This window comes from Heliangelus exortis, chromosome 21 (assembly GCF_036169615.1).
Source record: "Heliangelus exortis chromosome 21, bHelExo1.hap1, whole genome shotgun sequence".
NCBI lineage: Eukaryota > Metazoa > Chordata > Aves > Apodiformes > Trochilidae > Heliangelus > Heliangelus exortis.
Genome location: NC_092442.1, coordinates 8,024,160 through 8,041,821, shown reverse-complemented (window position 1 = coordinate 8,041,821; position 17,662 = coordinate 8,024,160). Strand labels below are relative to the sequence as shown.

The window sequence follows — 17,662 nt, the reverse complement described above, 5'->3', positions numbered from 1 at the left end:
AGTTGTATTCTCCATCCCTCCCCACAAAGAGCTGAAGCCTCTTGTTATAGAAAACATAAATTTTTATTATAAAATATGCCATACACAAAGCAATTTCCTGTGGCAGAGATTTGCATATTGCAGCCTTAATGTCAAAGTAACATCCAGATCAGGAATTAAAGTCTTTCAGGCTACTCTTGGTTGCCTGTTCACTACAAAGCTGTTCTCCTGGAGCACACATTTTGTAACATTTTGTCACTTTTCCTCTTCTCTCCGTGGCCGCTTCCGAGGGTTCATTTCAGTCCCTTCTGCCTCCTGAGTGACAGCTGGAGGCTGCACATCTCGGAAGCCATGAGGCTGGAACATATAAGCAAAATCATGTAATAAGACTTGTGTGGATATAAAGCATGAGTAACTAGTTCCCAGAAGATCAGAATAAGTTATGATGCTGTCATTTATTTTAGATGAGCAGCCACAAAACATTTATAGACCAGGCTAGGCTCAGAACTGCAAGCTTTTCAACACCCATGCCAACTCATAACTGTGCCTCCTCATTTTATTTTTTAAAGATCCTTTATTTTCACCATCCCAGCCATCATTTTCATTTTACCACTAGTAACCCCTATGGCTATGGAGTGCTGCTGCTCTGTAAATTAACTTATGTTGCCTATTTAAACAAATTAAAAGCCTAATCCTTCAGCCCTTACTCAGGCTCCTGCAGGAGCAAGGAGATGACTGGATTAATTGCTGCAGTAATTTTCAGACACAAAACTGAATTTCTAAAACCTGGCATATTTTTATTTCAGGCATCTACTTAATGAACTGAAAACATCAATGAGACATTGTAAAAGAACAGCATTATCTGAATCAGTCTCTAGACTGCAGACTCCCTCAGCTTAGTAATTTATGGGACACAACAGGATGAGAACCTTTTAACTGCCAAGAACTAAATGTAGAAGTGAAAAGTAGACACTGCTACCCAGGAGGGAGCTTAAAGTCATCTATTTGGCTCAGCACTGTTCTTATTTTCTATAACCTTGGCTCACAATTCAAGGATCTTAAAAGATACTAAAATATGAAAGATGTGGAAAATCAGTTAGTTAAACATGTCATCAATGCAGATGGAGAAACTGAGATGTTCTGTGAAGATGTTCTGTGAACTGTCTTCCCATCTCCAGACAAATGGTGTGCTGGGAGCACTCTGACAGCTCTGAAGATTCTTACTGCAGTGCAGAATTAGAAAGCAAAAGGGGTTAATCAGAAAAAGAAATTGCTTTGGGGATCCTACACGCTCATGTAGAGACATTGTGGGGATGAGAGCATTTCAGGAAAGCTGACATTTAAGGTTGGTGAAGTGTGAAAAAAGCAGGTAGAATTACTATCAACTGGCCACGTGACTTCTCTAAAATGCCAGCATGTCCCATGCCAAGATCAATCCAAAACAAAAATCCAATTAAAAATGTTTTGCTTAAGTCTCCCATCCCTGTATTTCTATTTCTAAATGCCTCACCTCACACAGCCTGCTATGTGTTTAAAGGAACAAGCAGCAAGAGGTACCACAAGGGCAGAATTTGTGCAGTCCCTCAGCTGTTATAAGCAGCTCAAGTGTAATTCTAAATAGCATAATGGGGAATCTTCAAGTTTAGTGTTTCACTGTTGCTTGTGTCTAATCTCTGCCATTTCCCTTAGGCACAAAGGTGGATTTGTAGCCAAGAATCCACTTAATCCAGCATGCTAGACTCCCAGGGAAAGCATTCCAATGGTTATAAAGGCCAGAACATGATAAACTAGGCTGCTTAGTATAGATGTTTTACATTTAGTTTAAAGGCATGGACTTTCTGGGCAGAGCATCTTGAAAATGCAATAATTTTGTGTGTGCTTGTCAAGCATGTCAGGGGGTTTTGAGCCTTGAGAGAAGGTGGCTCATGGAACAGAGGAAAATTTTGCATTTTCTTAAATGTTTCCTGGTTTCTACAGGCTACATCAAGACTGACAAAGGTAGATGCCTTGATTACTTGAGCAGTACTCTCACTGCCAGCCTGGCAGACCCTCCACAGTTCAGGGAAACACTGGCAATTCCTACCCAGAATACACACCCTGTGCCTCTTGTCTTTCACGATGCAAAAACCAGGTCACATTATCTGGGAAATTTAGGTGAATCAGACAATCTACTCACTCCCTTGTGCATAAATCAATTTACATTTTTATGCTCTGCATTTAAGAATGAATCCTTATCAGCCTGTGAAAGAAACTCTGTGTCATTTGATAAGTGTTCCACAGCTTCCACACTTGAGAAGTGGGGACTGATTTGCCAGCGTGCTGGGAAGGACAGAGCTGAGAGAGAACTGGAGCTCAGTCACTAAATGAAACACTTCCCCTTTGGCTTGCAGGCACCCAGTTTGTCACTGGTAGCAAAGTATCTGCTTTGCATAGGCCTAAACATCTTTGGGGAGCTAGGCTTAAGGAATCTATTAATTTTTTAATTATCTTTTTTTTTTCTTTTATATGCTGGTTATAGACAGATGTGCAAGATCAGATTTGGAAATGCTGAGCATGTATTTACATCTCCCATCTTAACTAGAGAGATGGAAATGAGAAATTATAACAGTAGACTCTACCACCAGAACTGAATTTCCTGAAAGAAGCAGGCATAATACATTTTTTACTTACAGAAACCATCTGGTGAAGCAGCTCAACAGCATTAAGAGAAAAAACACAGGGATAATCTTAAGTTTTTACTAATCTTTGATTAGGACACACTCTCAACTGTATTTCAAGATTGTGTGCATTCACACAGAAGATGACAGCATAGCTGTTTTATAATGCATATAAAACTGAAAGGAAAAAGGCAATTAAACTGTCTTTAGATAAAACCCATCTCTCTATCAGCTGGAGAGAAAAGGCTGCAGGCTCTCATCACATGACCCAAACAACCTTGGGATGCAGTCCCTCTTCCCCTTCCAGTCTTTACAGAACTAAGGATCTCTGTATTTTTCCAGTCTTTTTTTCTGTCCAGGTGGATCCATTCAGGAGTGACAAAAATCTGATTTCTGTTCAATAGTTTGAAGATCTCATCTTATGGCAGCACTAAAATCTGCAGCAAATGCTATGGCAACGTGTTTCCATGAGGACACACAGCAAATAGTTATGGCATGTACCTAAGTATCTGATATTTGAGGATCTAAGAACTGAGTGATGGGGTTTTTTTAAGCCTAAACACAGCTTAGAGAGTATATACTCTCATTAATATGTATCTAAGCATGGCACAAAAGAAAATAATCACAGGATTTAGCTAGGGATGAATAAGGGGCCCAGCCATAAGCTGGAACTCCTCATATGGTAGTGACAGAAGAGAAAAATGTGAATATATTGGCTGGTTGTTGGGTCACAGGTAGGACAGAGATAAATACAATATATGTTGTATCAGGCCATGCACTTACAGGAGAGATGTGGAAATATGTATGGCACAAAGCACTGGTGAGACCTCTACAGTACCCTGTGTGATTCTGGTCACCTTTGGCCTAAAAAGATAAATTTCACAGGAGCAGATGCAGAGAAAAGCCACTTGGGAAACAACAACCTACCTGGCAAAGGACAAAACAGCTTGGCTTGCTCAGGTCTCTCAGAATGAAGGCTCAGAGAGTGCATGATTGTTCTCTGTAATTGCACTTAGGCCAGAAGTTAACATCAAGGGCAGATAAAATAAGCAGTACCAGCAGAACAACAGATGGGGACAGACTGCCTGGAAATCAAATCTACAAGGACTAACAGGCTGGGTCATTTTGCTAAAGAGCAAAACATTCATTAACTGGTTATGTTACTGGTTACCCTCAGAAGGCAACACTAAGGAAGCAAACTGTTCTCAGATTTGTTTGTGTCTGGAAATTCCTTTACAGCTAACAACTTCCTCCCATCTCTCTATCTCCAGCCCAAAAGCAATACTAACTGTAATGCAGTATGGAATGGTTGACTCCTTCTGACTTGGTGATTTGTACAGTGTTGCCAACCTGGTTAAAGAAAAAAACAGGTAATTATGATCAGTGAATATAAGAATAAAAAAATCCAAGTAACCCAATGACCAGACCCCAAGTTTTCCCACAGTCATAGGGGAGATGACCAATGGAATTCTTATCTATGCATTTTTATATAGGTCATTTGAACTGTGGATGCCTAATTCCCACTCTTACATGACCTGTCAGTGTATGAATGATTAATTAGTCTTGTTTCATTACAGTATTTCATCAATTCCAAATGCCATTTCCTTAAAACACAAGCAAGAAAGGTCTTGAGCACAACTCTTTCCTACTCCATTAAGCAATCATTTGTTCATTGACCTTCTAAAACTGGGAGATACCCTCAAGAATTCAAATACTTCTAGGGAAGTTTTTTTTTTTTCTAGAGATTTCACAAGCCTGTCAATATGACCTGGAGGATGGAGAAGGAGAATAGATGTTCTATTTATAAGCCTGACCTTGCCACTGACATACAGCATAACCTTGAGGAAAATGTTACTCTTGTATTTCTCCTCTAGCACTTCCTTGATTTTCTGGATTTAGACCCCAAGCAATGGGTCTTGATTTGTGTTTGTGCAGTACCTTGCCCAGTGATAATGCTTGGATAACAAACAGAAGATTGAAAAGCAGCTCAAAAGCAAAGGGCTTCTCAGGCAGTCCCAGGGCTGCTAAATCTGTACCATGCCCACCTTCCCAAACCATTCATTTCTGTATGTTCAAAACACCTGCCAAAGATCCTGTTAATTATTTTTGGGGTTTTTTTTTCCCTCCCTGAGGTGCCATTCTATTAAAGAGGACGTAATTACAGCCTGAGGAACACTGCCACTTCATATTAGCTACACAGGGAATTCCTCAGAACATTTAAGTGGGGGCTTAAACTTTCCAAAGCAGCTTAAATCTGAAGTTGCAGCAGCCATGCTTTTTACAAGTGTTTTTTCCAAGTGCTCAGCTGGAGCTCTGCTCCATCCCTCTGACTCAACAGGATCTTTCCTCAGAGCAATGAGAACCCTTATAATTAAGCTCTGACATTTTCAGTAGTAGAAATGAAGACAGGTATCATATTTGGCCAAAGCACAAATAAAAAAAAAAATTTAAAAAAAGGCAAATCGATTCTTAAATGGTTACCTTGGTGCCTCAATAACCAAATAAAAAAAACAAGAACATGAAAACCATGATGGATCATCAGGTATAGGGAGTTCATGTAAATATGCAACAGAATCCAGCAATTTCTGCTTTTCACAGACAGGCAGCTGTAATCAGCACTGCTGTGCTTCTGCAGGCCTTGCTCCATATTAGCTGCATACTTAGAACAGTAAATAAAACATGTTTGTCTATTTTTGGCTTGCCTTCTGGAACCAGCATCCACAAGCCTCCCTGTGTTGCAGAAGAAGAAAAGCTTTTCACTTTTGGTAGATAAAATTAACTTTTGTTCACTCTGCAATCATTATGCTGATGCAGCTCCTCTCTTATAAAGGCTGTTAACTAACCAGTGATGTTAATTTAACTCCAAATTAAACAGCCTGCTGTAATCATTCTGCATTGCCTTCAAACCAAACTCTGCAAGAAAGTGTCACTGCTTTTCTATTTCAAGTTTAACAAGCAAAATTATGCACAGCAACATTCCAGTTGCATTTTTGTTCCCTGTTTGCAGAAGATTAGGGAGCCCAAGCAAGGATTCCTAAGTTACTGCACTGCAATACTTTAGAGAAGACAAATTTAACTGACTAGGAAAGAGAAGTGAGCAGGGGAAAAAAAAAAACCCAACAACCAGGAAACAGAAAATGTCTCATTGCAACAGACCAAACTTCATACTGATTTTATCATCCTCATCCTCTTTCCTTTGGGCATTCAGAAGCACAAAGGTCCAACAGGTGCCACTGAGGCCCCAAATTTTCACTCACCTCTGACTCTCATCCCAGTGGAAGATCAAACGCACAGTAGCAGCATGTCCCCAGCTTTCTCCTGCATGACACAAAATGAAAGGCCATTTTTTTGGTTATTTATCTCTTGTAACCATCACTAAACTGAACTGGAATTAGACAAGGCTTCCAAAAAAACCAAACAAACCCAACAAAACCCAAACTAAGGTTAAACCATGTATACCTTTCTTGCAGGAATGAATCACATCCTTTTCATTTGAGCAAGGATTTCACAGCTTGTTTATCAAATATAATGAGGCCTCTGTACTCTAAAAAACACTGTTTTAGAGAAATCCAATACACTACTTCCATATTCATGCAAGGATTTTATAGATACCTTCTAAAGGACAAGTACCAGACAAATCTTGAAAATTGAGGCAGCATGAAGAAAGATTTTTCTAATTACTACTGAAGAAGTCTAGTGAGTATGTCTAAATCCTACCTCAAAATTGTGATATTCTGTCTCTCAGGCATAATTATGAGCAAACATCACTCCCTTTGGGAGACAAGCTTTGGGAGAAAGTAAATGATTATTAAAGTATTAAGGGCCCCTGAAGCAGTCTTCTGTTTCTGACAGCAAAATGCAAAAGAACACAACCAAAAGCAAGGGGCAGGGGAGTGTGGTGGAAACAGAGAAGGAGGTCTGGATTGTTCTCCTATTTCAGTGGAAACAGTCCTACTGTTTCAGTTCACACCTGACCACAAGCTCAGTCAATTTCTAGACAGTTTTATTGGGTGTTTTTCTCTGTTTAGCACAGGAAAACAGTCAGTAGTCCAAAACCAGACTGCATTTTAAAAGAGTCATTTTGTTGCAGTGCTGCAAGCCTCTCCTGGTCACCTGAGCACAGTCCTGTAACTTCCACATCATTTGTTGGTCTCCATCATTTGGAGATGCCCCACCTGCTCTGGTGTTCATTATAGCATGGAGAAGAAAAAAAAAAATAAAAATTCAATTGTAATGAAGACCTACACCCTCCAGGCATCTTTCCAGACTTTTCTCTACTATATCTAAATTGAGATTAAAGATTTTGGCTCTCAGATATGGTTCCAAGTCAGAGATCAAAACACATTTCACAATGGGTAAAAATTCCACACCAGAATGCTTCCAACTGTATCAAGTGTGAGAGAAAAGTGCTGCTGTAAAATGAGATATTTCCCAGTAAAACTGGCTATAGATTAATATTTGACCTCCTTTCTAAATATATCCAGTAGAAATGTCTAGGAACACCCAGCTTAGCTACCACTAGCGGGAAAGAAAGCTGTCTCCTTCCTAAAGCTCTTAATACCTTGCAGCATCTGTGCTTTTTTTTTTTTTTTTTTTTTCCATAATTAAGAATTTCCCTCTGCTAGGAAGTGGAATAAGAGTTTAGAGATTAATGTGCTTGTGAAATCTTAGAAAAGGCTGTTTCTAAGGCTTAGCAATCAATGGGGGAAAAACCTATTTAGGTGAGGCAATAGGATTGATTTTACTTGGGATTTTGCTGCTGATGCCTCCTGCAACAGTTCCTTTGGCTACAATCAGCCATGGAGGAGTAGGAGGCTCTTTAGCCTGTATGATCAGACTGTTGAAATAGCTTCTTTTCAGAGTGGGTCATAAAACCCACCTTTAAATCCACCAGCTTAATAGTTAGAATGAATAGATGGAATAAATTCACATCTTTGTGCCACTCTGAAATGCTCAGCTTGAGATATCTGTTTAGGATGAAGGGAATCTCTCTTACAACTAATACAAACTTTCATTTTTGCAAGAGGACACACTACTCAGTTTAATTACACTATGTGGTTACACACACATTCTTCTGGGAGTCACAATCAGTTTATGGTCGATGTGAGGTTATGTCAAATGAAATGTTTGTAAAAGAAAATATGCACAAGGTAATACAAACTACCTTTGAATAACCTACCCCAAATGTCTGCATGTTCTTAGCTGTCCCTATGACTCTATGAACACAACAGCTCTCAAACAGCCTTGGCTGTTGAAAAAAAGACAGCATCTATTAGCTTTAATTGAGTTTGCAGCCAGAAAAGTTGCCAAAAATAATGTATCAGAGAGCAAGAGGCAAAACTAACAAAAAGGGTCAGATAGCAGAGGCTGGGTCTTTATCTGCACGCACAGCTCAAAATTCCACATTCTTCACATTCTCAAAGGAGATGGTCTGTACTTGTTCATTTTATCTTACATCTGTGTCAAATGGTTCAGTGCTTGCACAGACACTGAGAACATCTTTTTCTTTGTCCTGTCCTCTTCTTCTCCCTCCCCTCCAGAACCAGGGAATTACTTATTTCACAGAAACTGAAGGTGTGGATAGAGAATTTGTGCCCTTTTGGTGCATCGTAGAATAATATCAAGTTACAACCTTAAATAAGATTTAACCACTGAGCTTTTTCTTAAATTGTCACAATCTCTACTTCAGAAGAGCTGTTCCATTTTCCCCTGTGACTGCAGCAGAAGAGTCTAGATGAGGTTACTCTGCTCATTACAGGGCAAAATTGAGCAGCCTGTAAAAACCACTTAAACTCACTGGGGCCAGATCCCACCCAGAACCTCCCTCTGCATCAAAACTGTAGAGAGCAATGGGCAGAGAGTTCCAGCTATGCAGCAAATAAGAAATGCCTTGACAAATAAGTAATAGAATGTGTTCAAGTGTAATGGCAAAATAAACAATTTAAACTGCTCTGGAGAGGCACTGAATGGTTCTCAGGGAATTTAGGAAATTGCAGCATAGTCTGAGGTGTGTAACTGTTAAGCTGGTTTCTCCTCTTAGTGCTTTAACCTGTTCAGCACCACATTCCTGGAAGAAATTTCATGTCCCCAGGTCCACCCCTACATTTTTATAGGATCATTCATTGGCCTGTTTCAGTCTAAATTACCTGATTTATTAGATGTTTATTTATTTAAATAACTCAAGCTTACCTGGCCCACTTTTGGCAGAAATGGATAGGGAGGCAAAAACATAAACAGCTCAGCCAGCATTTGGGATGCAGGAGTCACCTCCAGGAGGGGTAGTGGCCTCCTTAGCTGACCTGGCTGCAGCTGGACTTTTAAAAATAGTTGGAAAAATAATTTTCCTTGTATACAATGCCCCAAAAAAGGAAAGCCATGTATCTGAAGATTAACTCTGTGTTCAACTCACAAACTAAACACTTACCTAAAGCAGGTACCAATGTGGACTGGTTCTGTCCTATCCTTGTTGTCATTTGGTTTGTCAGAACTACCTAAAAGAGGAAAGAGAAGCAAAGAAGAAAATCTCCAGAACAGAATTGGTGGGGAGAGAAGAGAGGGATTTTTCAAAAAAGCTTTTACCAGTAAAGTAGCTGCTCAGACAAAACTCTTGCCAACTGTAATGAAGCTTCTATTTAAGTAGAAACTGTAAAGGTGCCTCATCTTTTCTCAAGAGCCAAAACCAAATAACCCTGCAAAACGTATTTTCAGTTTGCACGGAAGGCAAATTTATTTCATTCAAGACTTAAAAAAACCCCTGAATGTCTTCTTTTCCACGGGATCCAAACTCTACACAACCTGCACATTCCACTGGATTTGTACTGAACACTGCTTGGATCTGTACTTAGATGTGGGTGACTTGGATTAACCCTCTTGTAAAGAGATAGCTTTTCAGTCAGGAGCATAAATGAACTTGGTGGTGCTGCTGAAAACATGCACATGGCTAGTGATGAACAGGATTCCTGCACCTTGTAGTCTAAAAATGTGCAAGTGGGTACAATACAAAGCAGAATGGAAGTGAACAGACAGAGCGGGGGAGTGTTTTCGCAGCACGAAGCACTTGTAGGAGGTTCACAGACAGTCTAGGTTAGATCCCTGGTAGAAGTGGGGGTGGGTGAGACAGAAAAGAGCCAGGAATATTAATGGTAAAGTTCATTAAAAATGAAATAATAATAATAATAATAAAAAGTTGGACTTATCCTAAGCCCTAGGGTCTTTAACTGTTTGAGATCCTTCTGTGATTTCTTGCTTGCACAGTTAAAGTGTGCTGGAGTAAGGAATTCCACTGAGCACATGGGGCAGGCATCAAAACATTTACATAGCTGAAAGCCCCAAGAGACATATTGCATATTTTAGAAAAGTAACTCATCATATATGGAGGATAACAGCCCCACCTCACTGCTGGGGAAGGGCTGGGCTGGTCATCCTGGTACAACCCACCAAGTTCAGCTTTAGAAACTAAAGGAATTTATCTTGTACCATCTTGGATCATTCCAAGTGCCCAGCTGTGCTGCCCAATGAGCAATCTCTGGCATGCAAGCTGAATTCAGACTGCTTGCAAGCTACAGGGAACTAACTCAAAAATTAAAAAGAGGGCTACTCAGAGCTAAGGCAGTTCCGAAGCTCTGTGGCTGATTGCTGCTTTCACCAGGATTTATTTAGCAAGTGTTTGTCCTCAGCTGCTTGCTTGTTCAATAGAAATAAGTTATTTATGCTTCCCTTGATGAAAGAAAAAACCCAAACAACTGGATAATGGCAGCTGCTCCTGTTCAAGGTCACCAGGTAGCCAATTAATGAGTGAGAGCACAGGGTACAAATCAGGCAGTCAGGGAACAGTCATCTCCCTCTGGTGCCCACGCCTGCAGGAAGAGGATTCATAATTCATGTCAGGACAAGGCAGAGGATGACACTTCCAGCCCCATCACCTCACCCAGCAGAACGTGGAGCTCTGCTCCTTCCCCTCCTGCAGGAAGCACAAAGGGAGGGTTTTTTTATTTTATTTTTAGCAGTTGGGAACAAAAGCCAACTGCACCAGCGAGTTGTGGGTGACAAAGCTGCGAGTCACCTGGAAACAGCTACAAGCACCATTTTGAGATGGTGTAAGCTCCAATTCCTGAACAGTGCTCTCCTGGGCTGTACAAGATTTGCCCAGACAACTTCTGGGACAGCTGTAGCTTCTGAGTGCCATCTGCTGGCTACGTGGCCACAGATCTGCTGGCCTCCATGTTGGGGTAACTGACGTAAAAGCACTGCTCAGGAAGGAAGCTCTGGCTTTCCAGGGATACCAGCAACCCAAACTAGCAGATAAAGTGGTTTTCCTCCCTCTGAACAGTTCCTCTGCGAAGACAGCAGTTTATTTTTAAACGAGGAGTGGAAAATTATGTTGGAACTGCTAAATACTCTCATGCATTTTAATGTGCACGTTGTAGGAAAGTCAGCAGAGGTGCATTCCTTGTCCAACCAAACCATTAAAGAAGATGGTGTGAAGCAGCATGACAAACTGATCTGCTACCATTTAATTAAGATCCCCAGGATGCTTTTAATACAAATTATACTTATTTTGGCAACTTCAGGAATTTCCCACCTCAACAGTTTTGTCTGTGCAATGCATCTATTTTTACTAACCCACACAAATGTAGAGGACATCCTTGCAGTTTTCTGTTGCTATTTACAGACAGACAATCAGAAATCACAGTCGCTTATTTCTTGGTCACATATTTATTCCCAAGGATGATCTTTGGGGCTTTAAACCCGCCCTGTCCTTACCGCTGCTCTGTGGTCATTGGCTGTGATGATCAGCTGCTGGGCCAGCCCGTTCAGCAGCCTCGTTCGCAACGAGAGGTCCTCAAAGTCGTGGCGAAAAGGAAAAGCAATTCCATCAACTACCACCAGTCGGACCTAAACGCAGAGGGAAAGGCAACACCTCCATTACTGCTCCACAAACCAGTGAGGAAAAGCAGGAAGAGCTCTAAGTGCACTGTAACGTTTTATGATGACAATCTGTGATTTCACACTCGAGTGCGTGGCAGTGCAACACCCATTGGCTCTATTTATACGTGGGACACAATCAGCACTCCACAAGGATGCTGAGAAAAGAGCCTTAAGCTCCACACACAGGACACATGCAAGGTGCAGTGCTGCATTATGCATAGATACAAGCTCAGAACACAGCTGCAGTAGCTTCACCTCAGTGCTGCACTGAGCTCTCCCATCAGTCAGCACAAAACTGCCCCCCTGACTGCTCCCAGTTTCAGAGCTTGCTCCCTTCCAGCTAGGTGGCTGATCCCTGCAGTACTGGTACAGAATACAGAGCAACAAAACTGGACTTAAAGCCTTTGCAGAATTGAAGCTGGAGAAAAAAACAACAAAACAAAACAACCCATTAGCATTGTACTTATAGAATCCTAGAATCATAGAATGGGCTGGGTTGGAAGGGACCTCAGAGCTCATCAAGTCCAACCCTTGCTCCACTCCCCCCGTGGTTCCCAGCCCATGGCACTGAGTGCCACATCCAGGTTCTTTTGAAATATCTCCAGGGATGGAGAATCCACCCCTTCCCTGGGCAGCCCATTCCAATGCCTGATCACCCTCTCCCTAAAGAAAATCTTTCTAATATCCAACCTAAACCTCCCCTGGCACAACTTGAGACCTCTTGTGCCCTCTTGTCTTGCTGAGAGTTGCCTGGGAAAAGAGCCCAACCCCCCCCTGGCTCCAACCTCCTTTCAGGGAGTTGTAGAGAGTGATGAGGTCTCCCCTGAGCCTCCTCTTCTCCAGCCTCAACACCCCCAGCTCCCTCAACCTCTCCTCTTAGGACTTGTTCTGGATCCCTTCACCAGCCCAGTTGCCTCCTTTGGACTTCAATCAGCTCTCTACAAAGAATAAATTTATTCCATCTCCTCCCTCAAAAAATGAAATCCCCACCAGAACTGGAATACATGCTGTCTGCAGTCACTGCTAAGCCAACTCATCAGATTCTAAAATCATTATCAAACTATTGCAGAAGTGTGGATTTTATCAGATGCTTTATTCCAGGCACTGCACAATGGAGCTGAGTATCTATCTTGCCTGAAGATGTTTGCTTTGCTGAATAATTTCTTTTGTGGCAATCATTAGCTGAAGCTAGAGCACAATGCTGCTGCTGGCTCATCTCTCTCAAGACACTATAAAAACATTAGTTTGGGATTTTGATTTATTGTAACTTCATTTGCTGTAGCTGTTTTGATGACCCAAATTTTCTGAAATACAGAAGGGAGATGAATAGTCTTACAGTGTTTACATGTCACTCAAATCCTAAATTACAAACAACACAAGGAAACCTATTTTCTTTATTACTGATTTAACTCACTACTGGCAAGTCACTTTGTGACTGGAATATCCAAGTCTGCAGCAAACATCACTCTATGAAATGGCCCTGGGCCTCCAGCTGAAAAAAAAAAATCTTAATTTTAAAAAGAAGATTAAAAAGCTAGAAATAAAGTAAAATATTCCTCTGTTTTCTATCCCATGACTACATCCAGGTAGGATGCAACTTAGTTTATTTTCTCCCACTTGCATTTGTTATAAAATAGCAAACAAGTAGACTTGAGTGTTCAAAATTAAGCTACACAGAGAAAGCTTGGGAACATATGCCTATCTCTGGAAGACCTTAAAGAATTAGGTTTATTATGACAAGAATATTTTCTAACACAGTCTTTTAAATATTTCTGGTCTTTCTCATATTATTAACAAGATCTCAAACTAAATCATATTTCCAGATGACACTCTCTACAACTATGTCTCCTAAAAAAAAAAAAAAAATATCTTGGAGGCTTCCTGTGATCCCAGTTCTAGCTCCAGGTCTGCACAGGGGCACCAGACTAATTTTAATGAGAGCTGGACTGCAATGAACGATCTGTCAGGTCACTTATAGCCTGTCCAAGGAATCACCAGAAGGTTTTAGAGTTCTCCTGCAACCTTCAGTGTCTCTGGCTCCAGGCCAAGCACAAATAAGCAGCACAGATGGTACCAGAGAACTGCAGCCCCATGTAACTGTGCTAATGAAGCCCTGTACTTTCCACAAGAGCAAACACAACAGGGCACCCTTAGTACCTGGCAGAGAAAGGGAAATACCAGACTACACTAAGCAAAAGTAAGGCTCCCATCTGTGCTTCCAAGAACATCACAGCTTCCAAAGATGGAAATTCTATGTATGCAAGAGACAATCTCACTAAACAACCCTGATTTGTGCTCAGTTTGAAAGGAGGCACAAATCAGCTTTCCTGAATCCTGTTAGGGATTGGATCTGCTGTGCAGAACTCAGAAATCTGGAAGGGAGGTGGTGAAAATCTGCCTTACAATAGCATTTCGCTTAGACACGGGGTACAAGGAAAGTTTTTGGCTGCAGTCCACCCAAGAGTCAAGCTGCAGGCTCTGGTTGCTTGTAGCAACAGAAAATATATTGGAAAGAAGGGGAAGAGCCACTTCCTGGATGCCAAGACAGTGCAGGATGCTTCTGGTCCTCAGTGATCTTCTAGGACAAAAAAAAAAAATCAGCACTAAGCCTCCCAGATCTCCCTGTACCACGGGGTCACACACACACCTGGCTCAGAGACTCCTTTACAAAAAAGTTCTGCTGATGGTAACTGGGTGCTTCCAGAAATGAGACAATGTGTGACAACACAGATCCAGTATCCTCACCCCAAAGTGGAGGTGCAGGCAAAAGCAAATTACACTCAAGAATAATTTGTACACAAGCCTTACACTGGTGTACACTGACACCAGCCAATATTTTCCTGCCAAGCTGATGAGGTACTAAGGTGTTACTCTTGTTGTACCAGATGAGTACTCCTGAAAGTTTTACTGTGAAGATGAGTCATGTTTTCTGGTAAAGCTGTGATAACCCTTACCTTTGAATGCTCTGAAAGAAAGTCTGGGAGGAGGTAGACCTGGGCAAGAAGCTCTGTGTAGTCATGGCAACGAAAATAATATATGTGAGAGAGGATACTTTCCAGAGAGAAACTCTCCAAAGCTTTCAGATGATCTGAAAACAAATAAATAGATGAGTAAATGAGTCAGAAGTCTCTCCTAGCATATTGTTACTTTCATCATTCTAACAAACTCTGCCCTCCACATATAGTGACAGCAAAACCCCCTGAAACAGGCAAGATAAAGAGTGTGGGAAACATACCTTCCATCTGGTTTGAAAGTCAAGAAGGTGGTGAGCAGATGCTATCTCAGCATTTGCACATAGGTACACCAGAGCCTCCAAGGGAGAGCTCCAAAAATGAAAAATTTGTTTCTGAAAAAGGAACTTTTCCAGTAAATAACTTTCAAGCCAGAACACCACCACCAGAGCACAACAGAGACTATTAATCATCCACTGTTTAATGTACAGGCAGTAGCTCATTTAGTATGGTGTCCTTTTACCTCATTCAAACAGGATTTTGTTGCATAAAATACTCTAAAACACAGAAGCTGTCACTATCTCAAGCCCCCTAATGACTTGTAGAATGAAACTCTTCATTAAATGCAGCCTGATTATATTGACCTTGGGAAGAAGCTAAATTTCAGGTACAGCTTTACAATATGGGGCTCCAGCAGCAACGTTGCCTAAAAAAATTCTGCCTTTTCCCTTCTTTTTTTTTTCTCCAGCTGCTCTTCTGTCTGTGTTGCAGAACATTATCTCCCAGTTTTTCTGACAGAGCTGTGGTTTTGGTGTAACTGTGATCATTAGTGATCCGTGCTTTAAAAAAAACAACCCAAACCCACAACAGAAAAAGCCAACCCCCCCCCATGTGCCTAAAAAACCCTCCACAAACCACCATGTGGTAAAAGAATTATAAGAATTATTGTTAAAGATCAGCTCAGTCCAGCATGGCTCCACATACCCACGCAGTTCAAGGTTTGATACAGGTGGGAATGCAAGGCTGGCAGCAGGAACTCCTTTACTGCCAGCACTGCTGCTGAAACCCTCAAACTGTGAAACTGCAGCCTATGGGACAACTTGTTCCACTCAGGCCTGGTCCTACTGGCTAGGAGGAAAGCACTCAGCACTGTACCTGCTTCTTGCTGAGCCTCAGCAATGAGCTGGCAGTGCTGCACGCAGGTGGTTGCAATGTCCACTACTCTGTCAACCATAAAGCTGCCTTCAGTGTCAATGAACACAGCTTCTCCAGCTACACCCCCAAAGCATTCCGGGATCTGTACATCTACTGCCAACTGCATACTGCCAGGGGAAACAGAAAAAAAAAAAAAAAGAGAAATCTTGACATCACAAAGCTCTCCCCTCCCAACTCACTCCTGAAGCAATGTTTCTGCTGAGGAATGCATGGAAGAGGGAGCAGTACATCCATTATCATGACTGTAGCTACAATATTGTAGAAGAATCAGGGATTGCAGTCATGAAACAAGAAAAACGAGGAGTTAAATTAGTGATTCAGAGTTAAATTAAACAAAGGAAACTGATTCTCAGTTGCATAAAAATAATTTAAAAATAAGATACCATAGCTGTGTTTTCCCAACACCAGGTGCTCCACAGATCTCGGTGATTTTTGTCAGCTGCACACCACCTCCCAGAATATTGTCTAGTGCTGAGCAAAAGGTGATGATGAAGCCCTGGGCTTGCTCTTCTTCCAGCAGCTCCAGTGCTGTGCACTTTCTGGTGGCACCTGACCCCCCAGCACTCCTTGCAGCATCCCCCTGACATTCCTGCCTCACAAGCTTTAACACCTCCAGTGCTTCTTCTTTGGAGATTCCAATTTCTGGAAGAGTCAAGATGATGAAACACAACCTTATTTTTTTTAAACAAAATGCAAAGCATACAAAACCAAAAAAGCAAAAAAAAAAAAAACAAACCAAAAAGCAAAGCATGGAGAGATCATTCAGCTTATTTGACAGAACCTGATCATTCTGCAGCACAGCACATAAATAATAATCCTTTTCATGTAACAATGCACACAGCTTTTCTTCTTTCAAAAGAATCCCCAATGCTTTGTGTTGCTTTGTATTCAGAAATCAGTTGAAAATAAGTGCTCTACAAATAAAAAATAACCAAAGCTGCTGTTAATAAACGTCCATGAGATCTGGCAGAGCAATTCACCTGTTCTGCACTGAATGTGGCATCATATTCAGTTCACTGGAAGGGAAGAAGGTCCTGTAACAGCAGGCAGGTTGCACACCCACTGGTTGTACTGGGAATTCTCAGGGTATTCCAGGGCTGAGCAGCAAATGCATTCTTTTTAAACATAGAGTAGCAGAGATGATACCTGCAAATCTTTGCATGCATACACGCCAGAATGCAGCAGCTTCCCTTTTCCCCCCAAGGTAAAACTATTGCCAGATTATCATGAATAATAAAACTACTGACAATCGATGTCACTTCTGACAGGGGCTGTGCAAATCTTATTTTAGCTTTTTGTAACTTAAGGCAACTTTCTGACTCCACAGATTTGTGTATTTTGTTTAAAGCAAATGAGGAACGAGAAAGGCGAAATCCTGTGGTTGCTTTCTTTCTGCATCTCACGTCTATCGCTCGGGGCAAGACAGGGCTTTTACCAAAATCACGCGGTTTTCGAGATGATTTTTATTTTTTTAGGCACGTGTGAGGCAGTAAATATTCACTCCGCCCAGTGAGATCTCCGAGGGATCTGCCCCACAGCCCCTCAGTACAGACCAAGCTCCTCAGTCCGCCCCGACCATTTCAAAACCCCAAACCCTGCTCAAATCTCCTCGCTCAGAAGCCCCGGGCGAAGCTTTCGCGGCGGGGAAGGAGCGGGAGGCAACCTGGCGGAAGAGGAGACGAGAAGCGCCGGTTTGCGCGCCGGTACCTTTGCTCAGCCCGCAGGGACCGGTCTCCAGCAGTTCCTGCGCCGTTTGGAAGCCAGCGGCCACCAGGCGGGCCCGCAGAGCGGGGGCCAGCGGCAAGGTGCCCACCTCCCGCTGCATCCCCGGGGCCAGCGGGCGAGCGGGCGGGCGAGCGGCCCCGGTCCCGCTGCTCCCGGGCGAGTTAGGCCGCGCCAGGCCCCGCCCACCTCTCAGACCACGCCCCTCCA

The 17,662-nt window shown here is 42.1% G+C and overlaps 1 protein-coding gene across 2 annotated transcripts; it reads right to left on the bottom strand.

Annotated features, from left to right (window-relative positions):
* Positions 1-54: 54 nt before the first annotated feature.
* On the bottom strand, positions 55-17,655 carry RAD51C (RAD51 paralog C). Of its 2 annotated transcripts, none has more exons than XM_071765564.1 (9): positions 17,438-17,655; positions 16,114-16,372; positions 15,671-15,837; positions 14,519-14,652; positions 11,400-11,531; positions 9,061-9,127; positions 5,894-5,954; positions 3,926-3,986; positions 55-336 (listed from the first exon to the last, which is right to left on the bottom strand). In XM_071765564.1, the coding sequence occupies exons 1-9, from the start codon at positions 17,553-17,555 to the stop codon at positions 235-237; spliced, it is 1,101 nt and encodes a 366-aa protein (XP_071621665.1). In that variant the 5' UTR covers positions 17,556-17,655; the 3' UTR covers positions 55-234. The 2 variants fall into 2 exon arrangements, 1 of the variants encoding a protein (XP_071621665.1); XR_011730185.1 differs by having other exon boundaries at positions 67-336; positions 3,564-3,986.
* Between the last annotated feature and the right edge of the window lie 7 nt (positions 17,656-17,662).